The sequence below is a fragment of the Egretta garzetta genome, unplaced genomic scaffold (assembly GCF_000687185.1).
Source record: "Egretta garzetta isolate BGI_Z169 unplaced genomic scaffold, ASM68718v1 scaffold203, whole genome shotgun sequence".
Taxonomy (NCBI): Eukaryota; Metazoa; Chordata; class Aves; order Pelecaniformes; family Ardeidae; genus Egretta; species Egretta garzetta.
Genome location: NW_009259235.1, coordinates 552651 through 562512, shown reverse-complemented (window position 1 = coordinate 562512; position 9862 = coordinate 552651). Strand labels below are relative to the sequence as shown.

The window sequence follows — 9862 nt, the reverse complement described above, 5'->3', positions numbered from 1 at the left end:
GGCGTGGAGGGTGTCTTCTCTACGTTTCACTCCTTCCAGCAGTTGCAGCTTCTGTGCCCACCTCTTAAAGCTTGGTGGCCAAGCATGGGGTGTCTGGTGGACTCTTGAGCCAAGGAGCGTGTGGCTTTCTTGGCTTGGGGCTTGGCTTGGGGAGCCAGCTGGGGGGTAGACTTAATCATCTTCCTCCCCTTGCAGCATGTGACACAAGCCCTAGCCATGCTCAAGCCTGCCTTACTTGCTCTTTGCCTTACGGCCAAGGGAGGTCCTTGGTGCCTCTGATCATGGAGATGGCATCAGCTTAAAAAAACCTGAATGCCTGTCCTAAAATGCTGAAGGGCTACTTTTGGTAGTGGATGAGGGCAGACTGTGACAGTCCTGTGTCAGCCCCTGGGGTCACCAGGTTGCTGGCTGGAGGACTCCTCTAGAGCCAGACCTAGAGCTTTGCCAGGACTGACCTGAAGCAGGGCGCAGGGCTCAGCTGTGGCCCTTCCTGCAGTGTGGGGAAGGACTCTCCTCTGGGATCATGGCTTTCCTGCAGCATGTGGTAAAGCTTTTGGTTTGCACATCTCTGCAGAAATCATCAGAGTGAGCGGAGTTCCTAATCTTTCAGTGGCTGGCAGAAAAAAAACCCACAATGTCTCTGGCTGGGGCACTGACATCTAAGGAGTTAACCACTGGTTTGAGCCTAGGGCATGGAAAAGTCCTGCCAAAAGCACTACTTGAGTGACACTAAGAGCTTGCTGGTGTGGGGGTTTTTACCTACAGACAAGTGAGACAGATGTGGAGGGTAACTGGGACTGGTGAGCCATTGGGGGGCCTGGGCTGGGCCAGGAGTGTTGCTGCTGTTCCCCTGCAATTGCTCTGAGGGAGGCAGTGTTTTGGGCTCCATCTCTAGTTTATTGGCCATTGCAATTTAGCTGTTAGATCTACTTCAAAACTCCTTCCTGGCTTGGTCAGAGTCACTCTAGCTGGCATGGATCATGCCCCCTGCCCTGGAATTGAATCATAGGATTGTTTAGGTTGGAAAAGACCTTTAAGATCACTAAGTCCAGCTGTTAACCTAACCCTGCCATTCCCACTAAACCATTTCCCTAAGCACCATATCTGCCCGTCTTTTAAATACCTCCAGGGATGGGGACTCGACCACTTCCCTGGGAAGCCTGTTCTAACGTTTGGCAACCCTTTCAGTGAAGAAAATTTGCTGTGTTGTTCTCTGTCTCGCCATCAAAGCAAGCTACTGGCTGACAGTTTGTCCCAGCAGCAGTGAGCAGCCGCAGGGACCTCCCACAAGCTGTGACTCTCCCAATCCAAATCCCAGAGGCAGCACTGTGGTGCTCCTGTCTGTGTGCATGGGTTTGGGTTTTTTTTGTCTTTTTCTGTTTTTACAAGTGAGCTGCAATTGCTCTCTCTCCCAAGCAAGCTGTGCTGTTGTGTTTGCACTGGCCTGATGATGGTTGTAGGGTTGCCACACGTGGTTTCCTTGGGACGGCTCCAGATGCTTCCCGGCCCCAAGAGCACTGCACAGCAAGGAGCCAAAGGCAGCAGAGAGGTGCCTTTTGCTCTCACACAAGGTTGGCACAGCCTCAGGCTGGGACTCGCCATGCATGGACTGGAGAAAGCAGATTTAACCCCAGCCACCTCTGCCCAGACAGGCCCCATCCTTCCCGCAGCTTCAGAGCCGGTGTCTTGTTTGGTTTGAGCCTGAGCCAGTGCCCCGATGAATGCAGCTCTTGTCAGCACCCTCCACCCTGGCCAGCTTCGGATGAGGGTCTGCTCCTCTGCTTGGCTGATGAAAGGCGCCCGTGTGTGGCTGCAGAGCTGGGAGGGGGGCAGGGAGGGGAGATGGGACAACTTGGGCAGAGACCAGTGCCTCGTTCCTCTCCGAGGCCCGCTGCTCACCACGGGAGATGGTCTGGAAACAGGCATCCGATCAGCTCCTTGGAGGAGATGCCTGGTTCGTGAACCACAACAGACTGCCTTCCCTGGGACACAGCGACTTCTGCCTCCCTCCTCCCCACCCGGGTCCTGCTGACTCCGCATTAGCAAGGGCTAATTCGCATTGGCATCAGGCACAGCTCATTTGCCCTCCTCTGCCCCTCCGCAGTGGCTTTTGGTGGGGCTTCCCTGGCTGAGCTCCCTCTCACTGTGCAGTGCTAGGAAAAAGAGCTGTGCTGAGGCTTTTGAAGGATTTAAGGGGTGTATTTTGCTTGTCCTTCACTGTCCTCTGGTTAAAATCCATCTCCTAGTCACAGCGGCTGCTGCAGCCTCTGTTCCTCCCCCCTGCCTGCCTGAGCAGGAATTAGGCAGAGCCAGCTCTGCCTGGGCCCCTGTTTCAGTTCTTGTTTTGCATCTTTTGGGCTGTTTTTGCTTTCCTGGTTAGAGCAGATGTCTGACAACTGGGGGTCCTTGCTCAGGCAGGGGTTGGGCTCATTCTGGGATGCGTGGAGGATGGAGGAGGCCAGTTGCTTGGCCCCTGAGCCAAAGAGCAGTCAGTGATGGGGGGACAGGGGTCTCCTACCAAGCACTGACACTCCTGGCCTCCTTAGAATCAGCAGCCCAGCCAGTGCCTGTGTCCAAAAAGCTGCACCCCTGTTCCTTGCCACATGCCACAAGGGACCCCAGAGCTCTGCTGTTAAACACTTTATTTCTCCCTCGCTGTAGCCCTCCCTTCCCAGAGCAGACGCTGTCCTGTCCTCCCTCCGCAGCTCCAGGGCATGCTGCAGGAGAGGGCTGGCAACCTTCCTCTGCTGGCTCCCGAGGGAAGGATGCTCTGCCTGGGAGGGACAGAGCTGCCGGGCAGCCCGCTGCCAGGTTTGGGGAGGGGAGGGACAGGCGTGGAGCAACGTGCTCGGAGTGCCTCATCACGAGCAGTCATTCAACCAAAGCTACGGTAAGGACATGGTTGGGGTTAGAGGGCCACCTCCGATCCTATTGTACAGGGGAGGAGGAGTGGACCCCAGTTCAGAGAGCCGTGTCTTCAGCCTCGATGCGGGGCCCAAAGAGCTTCTCTGCAGTTGCTTTGCCGTCATACTTGGGCAGGTTGCCACCAAAGTCTGCTGGCAAGATGTCAGCATCGATCTCCTGGTAGAAGGACTCCAGCTCCTCCCCATGCACAAAGACCTGGAGGGAGATGGGAGCAACCCTCAGCAGAGGACCAGGGCAACTCTTCTTGGCTGCTCTGTTTCACCCAGGGATGTGCCTCTGCCTCTGGTTCCCTTTCCCACACTCACCCTCTCCAGCAGCTTGCTCTTCAGGAACGGTTTGACAACGTTGTAGGTGGTGGTGAAGTACCAGGGCTGGTGGATGAAGTGGACAGCCTTGAACCGCGCTGGGAAGGAGTCCTAGGATCCCAGACACAGAGCGTTACCGAGGGTGCTGGCCACACGGAGCCTGGTGGGCAGCAATGGACACCCCAGCACTGCCACTGCTCCCCTCACCCAATCTCCCCTTCTCTCTCTGATGGCCCCTTTTCTGTTCTGACCCAGGGCATTAGCCCTCCCAGCCCCAGGAGTACCAGGGAAGCTGAAGAGCCTCCCAGATGGTTCATTGCTCCCACTCCACAAGAAGGACAGCATCTCTGCTGTCCTCCTTCCCTGGAGAAAGCCAAGTGTCTTTGGCCTCTGGTCCAACGGCAGAAGTCCTGGAGTGCCTGTGAGTCTCCGTCCAGCCTGGACCGGGCTGGGCTGAGAAGATGGTGAGGAAAGGCCTCCAGGCCATGCCATAGGATGCTACAAGTAGTGGTACTGCTTCTGGTTGGGCTTTTGGGAGGATAGGGACCTGGGGCTGGAAAAATAGGATCCATCTGGCAGGATTAAGCCATTCAGCTGGCAAGGGAAGGAGTGTGTGATGGGGAACAGCCTCTCCACTGGTGCCAGTGTGGTGGAATCACAAACCCTGCTAGTCCTGCCTGCTCCCTCCCCTGAGCTCTCTGCTCCCCCAGGACCTGCTCTGCCACTGCTGGGCGCAGACTTTGCCACCTCACCTGCAGCATGTCCACCATCTTCTTGAGCTCAGAGGGTTTGATCCCTGACGCCTGCTGCATGGTGAAGCCCTTGAAGTTCTCAATGATGCAGAACCCGTTGATCTGGGTCTCTTCATTTTCCAGCAGCTTCTCCAGGATAACACAATAGGCACGGAGGATCTGATGGAGAGGAGAGGCAGCAGGTCTGGTATTAGGTCTCACCTCCCATAGACCCCAGGAGGTTCCCAGGGAGAGTCCCATGGAACATTAGCCAGGGTCTGCTTGACTGCAGCCTGCTTGTCGCAGCCAGCCCCAGGACTGCAGGGAGGGCATTTCGGGGGATGCTCAACAACCACCACATTCCCCTTTCAAGCTGTGTGTGTCTCAGATGTGGGTCGATGATACGTTGTGACCAAATTCAGAGCTGAGTAGAAAACAGAGCTGGGAAAAGTTGCGAGTTACATGCCTGGAGACCTCTTTGCCAAGAAGCCCTTTCCATGTCCTGTGCCTGCCCTGCAGGTCCCTCCTTTCTAAAGCACCATGATTTACTGGTGTGGTGCCTTTCTTCACCCTGTGTTACCTGGTCTGGGGAACGCACACCCCAAATTTAGCCTGCGCCTTGCACTGCATCAGGGGGAATGAAGGGGAACGCTTTGGGATGGACCATGCTCTCCCGCACTCCCTGTAAGGATAACTTCAAAGGGCTACAGATTTCCTTCAACTGGGATGGCTGGAGGCTGTGTCTGTACATATGTATATGTGCATGCAGGGGATGCTGCGCTCAGACACGCCAAGCAGGACGAGCCCAGGAGCGGGACCGCTCTGTTGCGGGAGCGATGGCTGGGCTGGCCTGACCTCGTCAAAGGTGATCTCCTCGTAATCCCAGTTCTCGATGTTGAAGAGCATCACCACCCGGCCGTACTTGTCTCTGCTGGACAGGATGCCGGGGTAGCCGGCTTCGATGGTGCTGCGCACAGCCTCGGGAGTCAGGTTGTCAAAGAGCTCGGGGTATTGCTGGCGGAAGTTCACGTAGCCTGGAGAGAAGCAGAAATCGGGGAGGACAACAGCTGCTCTCCCGGCCTTGGGAAGCCAGGGCAGCACTGGGAAAGCCACCAGAGACAGGGCAGGCTGGTGATGGCAAGATGCTGGTCCTGAGCCCCAGAGCTGCGGACCGGCTGTACCTGGGGTCCACATGGGTCAGGTCTTCTCCAGCAAAGGGAGCAAGAGGAGCTCAGCCCCATCCCCAGAGCGCTCAATGTTATTCTCCCCATGCTGGGGGCTTCCCACGCTTGCCTTCTCTCCAGCACCTCAACGAGCAGATAAAGTCATTTTCCCCCTCATTTCCCTTCTCCCCTTCCTCCACATTTGGGTGACATCCCCCAGCTCCCCTCCCTTGGCACCCTGCGGGCACGAAATAAGGAATCTCATCCTGGGAAAATGTGGGCGAACAAAACAGCTCGTCTGGGAGCCAGCGCTGATAATTACAACTCATTATCCCCCAAGCTGACACAAAGAAGAGCGGATCTGGAGCCAGGCAGGTCCCAGCCGGTCCCAGCCATCCCCCCAGGCTTCTCTTCCTCTCCCCCTCCATCCCTACAGATCACCCCTGATGTGGGGAGGGAGTGCCACAAGCCCCCCCAAAGCTGCCCCCAGCCCTCAAGGGGCCCCAGGGGTGCTGAAGCCACCAGGCACCAGGGTGGGTGCTCCTTACAGGGGTAGGTAGGGGTATGTATAGGGCATATATAGGGTGTATATATGGCATGTATAGAGTGTGGGGGTCTCGAGGGGATGTAGACCAAACCAGATAGATTTGCTGCACAGCCTGCCACCGCCAAACGCATGGGCTTTTTCCATTTTGTCCAGTAAATTGGCAAGGAATGGGACTGCCCTGGCATTGTGGGATGCCTGGCGCCACCGTCATTTATTGCCTTCCCCATCCCAGCTCTTTCTCCTGCATCCTGAGCACCCCAGCCCTGCCTTTTTCTATTTATCCTCTCCTCATCCCCTTCCCATGCCAGGGTCCTGCTCTGCCAGCACAGCCCAGACCAGAAAGGAACTGGTGCAGGACTGGGAGCTGCCAGTGGATGTGTATCCCTGTCCTTGCCCAGCATCGCAGCTCGGGACCCCTCCCCACCTTTCAGCAGGTCGTAGGCTCTGTGGACGTCGAACTTGCGGGCACGGATGAAGCGGAGAAAGAAGGAGTCATCCTTCCCCTGCACCTTCTCAGCCACCGCCTTGCACACCTCCTCACCGCCTGCCCGCTCCTGCACCAGGTCCCGCAGAGCCTTCACCGCCACCTCCCTCTGCTCCTCTGTCTCATTCAGCTCATCCTTCGCCTGGGGGGGAAACAGGGAGGAGTCCCAGCTCAGAAATGCCCCCCGTGCACCCCAAAACCCCCCAGGGGTCATTTAGGCACCCAAAAGCTAGAGGGATGCAGTGATGATGCTTGCAGCATCCTGGCATATGGAGGGCAGTGTCACCCAGGTCCAACCCCTCTAAGACCCTTTGGTGCAAGCACATCCCACCCCCCATTGAGACCCTGTTGAGGGTCTCCTCCAGCCCCCAGAAAGGACCGGGTGCCCCAGACTGTGCCTGCCGCCTGCTCCTTGCAGCCGCCCTCACCTTCTGCAGGGTGTGGGGGGGGATCTTCTCACACCTCCCAAAGACGGGGCCGTGGTCCTTGGTGGTGAGGCGCTCCAGCTTGGTGCGCAGGGCCTGCTCCTCCTCCGAGACGATGCGGAAGGTGCCAGTCTGGGGGTGAGGAGAGGATGTGGGGTCTCCCCAGCCAGCCCCCAACTCCCTGCCCCACTGCGGGTCTCCTGGGATGGGGGGCTATGGGGAAGGGAAGACCCTCCATGCCTGCACCCGAGGGGATGCAATGGGTGGGAATGGGCTGCATGCCACCCAGGCTCCCTGCCACAGGCTGAGAGCAGCCAGGGGGGTGAGGGGTGCGCAGTGTGCACCCCATCCTGGTGCTGTAGGGAGGGGATGCTCAGAGCCCAGGGGTCGGGGCAGCACAGGGCAGTACTCACAACTGCAGACATGTTGTCCTCTGTCCTCTGTTGGCCGCCGGACCCTGGGAGAGGGAAGGAGGAATCAGCAGCAGTGGGGATCCCAACAGCCTCTGCAGCCCCTCCGTGCCCCATCCCCTGCCTCTCTTGCTCACCTCAACCGTCCTCAACTCCATCACATGCTGCCTGCCCCTCTGCCTGCCTGCCGGAGGCTGGGCAGCTTTGACAAACACCAGAGATGTTTGCAAATGCAGCTTAAAAATGTGGGTATTGATTGTCCAACGCCTTCATCCTTTTTTTCTGTCTCTGCCTTTCCGCTGGAGGTTGAGGGCATCTCACGGGGACCCCCAACCCCATGAGCTCACCCAGTGCCATTTCATCTCAGACCATCCTCATACGGGCAGAGGCAAGTGCCCAGCTTTGGCCAGGTGGGCAGTTGGCTCATGCTTTTACTGCCTTTTGTTTCTATTGCCCCATTATCCCCAAGGTGTTTCCCAAACCCTCAAGCCCCTGCTGCTCCAGCCCAGAGCCCATTGCCGGCAGCAAGGTTGGACCGCGAGCCTTTTGGCATCTTTCTGACACCATCTGGGTGAAACACCTTGTTCCCATGCATGAGGAGGGGGAAGCCTGCCTTCAGCCTCCCTCCAGTGCCCAACCCTGCCCCTGCCGGGCCGTAGCACCAGCTCCAAGCCCAGGCTCTGCAAGTGATGCTTGGCTCCAGTTCAACCATTTCCCAGGGGCATCCTCTTCCCCGCCAGCTCCTGGGGAAGGGATGGGCATCCCCTTTTTCCAGGCACTAAAAGCAATCCCAGCCTTGGAGGTGCCAGGTTAAGGGAGGGCTGGATTATGGTCTCCGATGCAAAGTTATTTTGGGTGGAAAAAGTCCCAGGTTACTCACCAGGGAAAGGAGAAGCTGAACTGTCTGCAGAGGGTCAGTGCACGAGGCAGAGTCGGAAGCACGGATGGCGAGGCCGGAGTGGAGCAGGAAGCAAGCTGGGCGAAAGCTTTGTAGAGTCACCAGGTTGGGATTAGACCGTCACAAGGCATCAACTCACTGCAGCTTTGTAATTAAATCAGCACAACCCAGGCAAGAAACCCCATTAAAACTTTACAAAAGGCAGCTGAGGAGAGGGAAGGAGGGAGCCGGGGTTCCGCTGGCCGACCAGAGCGTGCGTGGAGGGGCGGGCTGGGATGCCGGACCCGATTAACGAAGTATAAAAGCTTCTCGTTGTGTAACTTGCTCATTAGTGCGGGCCAGGGGCAGAGGAGGCGATGGGCAGCCTGCCACCCCAGCCTGATCCCCCGGGGCAAGTGGGCCAGGTCTCTTCCCCAGCTTCTGCCCCAAAAAGCCTGGCAAGGTCCTGCTGTAAATTTGGCTGTGTGGGCAGGGTCCAGCTGTGGGGACAGGTCCACGGCAGAGGATGCTCCCTGGGTCTGGTCCCTCCTGGGGCTCTCCAACTCCTCCCAAACCAGGCCACCCAAACCAGCATCCATCCAGCGCCACTTTCAGCTTTTAAAATAAAAAACCATGGGCAGATATATTTTTTTTTACAATGCCCCCAAGGTGACGCGGTTGCCTGCCTGGAGCTTTGGGAACTGGAACCCAGTCCACTCCCGGGGTGATGCTGCAAACCCGTGAGGGAGGGGAGCCCCAGGAAGAGGCAGGGGCTGTACTGAGCCCATGTGTGGGTGCAGCAGGATGGCAAAACAAGGGTTTTGGGGACATCCCAGCATGCTGAAGCCACATGGGACAGGGGAGCCCTTGCAGCCTTAACTCTTTTTGGGCCCAGGGTTGCAGGAGCTTAATGGGGACTTGGTGAGGATAGGGCTGTGCACAGCTCTTTCCCCAAGCCCAGAAGAGGAGCTCAGCTGGGCTCTTACCACGATGGGGATTTTGGGGAGGTGGTGGGGACGGGCTAAGCAGCAGAGCAGGACTGAAGGGGCTTACACAAGGCATGTTTTGTAATGCCACCGGGATTTACGGATTTGGTTTCCATGGGGCTGTCCTGCAAATGGAGCCGAGACCCCGCTGTGAGGTAGGGAGGAGTAGGAAGGCACGAGACTCCAGATGAAGGGCAGGGGGGAACAGGGAGGAAAAACCCAGATCTGTGTCAAGACCCTGAGCAATGCCACCATGGCCAGGGGCACCACCTGCTGCTCTCCACTGGAGACCTCCTGACCTCCCTGTCCCCTTCCTACACCAGCCCTGCCGCAAGGCTCAGCTCCCTCCTAGAGCTTGTTGGACGTTTGTCCGCAGCCCAGGAAGCAAGATGGTGTGTGATGGGGGGACATCGTCAGCATGAGGGCTCCAGAACAGACCCAACGGCCCTGCACGGGGCAGCAGAGGGGATCTGCACTCCCCTGGCCACCTGGGCATCCTGGCCAACATGCTCGTCGCAGATGAAAGTTCTGCAGACTCATGTGCAACCCCTGGCATCACTGAGTGGGTGCTTTGTCCTGGGAAAAGGGGTCTTTGGAAGGGGTGGCAGCCCCAGGAGGGACTGATGCCAAGGGGGACAAACTCCAAAGCGGTGTGGCTGGATCCCTTTGGGAAGTTCTCATCCAGGTCCAGTTATCCCCTCCCCGCAGCCCCTGGCCCCAGGCGAACCCGCTCCTCCTCACTTGGCAGCATCAGCTCCTGCTCCCCATGAGCACTGGGCTTGCAAAAGCTCCCATGCTGTGCTGGCACCGGATCCTCCAGCTAAATCCCGCTGCTTAAAGGCGGGCTAAACCTCCTCGTGTGCCCAAGGCCACCCCTCGTGCCCCCTGGAATTAAGGGGTTTACTCTAAGGGATTCACGCACTCATAGGGGCCATGTGCTGCTCCTACGGGGTGGCCTTGAATGGGCACTTTGTGCTGAGCGCCCCAGTCCCCCCCCCAGCTGCCTGCC

General features: G+C 57.9%; 1 protein-coding gene across 1 annotated transcript; it reads right to left on the bottom strand.

Moving 5' to 3' along the window:
- Positions 1-2961: 2961 nt before the first annotated feature.
- Positions 2962-7005, bottom strand: RLBP1 (retinaldehyde binding protein 1). The gene is made up of 7 exons (XM_009635873.2): positions 6994-7005; positions 6584-6712; positions 6096-6297; positions 4817-4995; positions 3983-4141; positions 3231-3341; positions 2962-3120 (listed from the first exon to the last, which is right to left on the bottom strand). The coding sequence occupies exons 1-7, from the start codon at positions 7003-7005 to the stop codon at positions 2962-2964; spliced, it is 951 nt and encodes a 316-aa protein (XP_009634168.1).
- Between the last annotated feature and the right edge of the window lie 2857 nt (positions 7006-9862).

Bases quoted from the DNA above. Each gene is read 5' to 3' on its own strand.
- RLBP1 (XM_009635873.2), bottom strand. The intron at 4,996-6,095 runs GTGGGGAGGGGT...GCTTCTCTCCAG, and splicing joins AGCCTACGACCTGCTGAAAG to GCTACGTGAACTTCCGCCAG. The intron at 4,142-4,816 runs GTCAGGCCAGCC...CCTCTCCATCAG, and splicing joins AGGAGATCACCTTTGACGAG to ATCCTCCGTGCCTATTGTGT.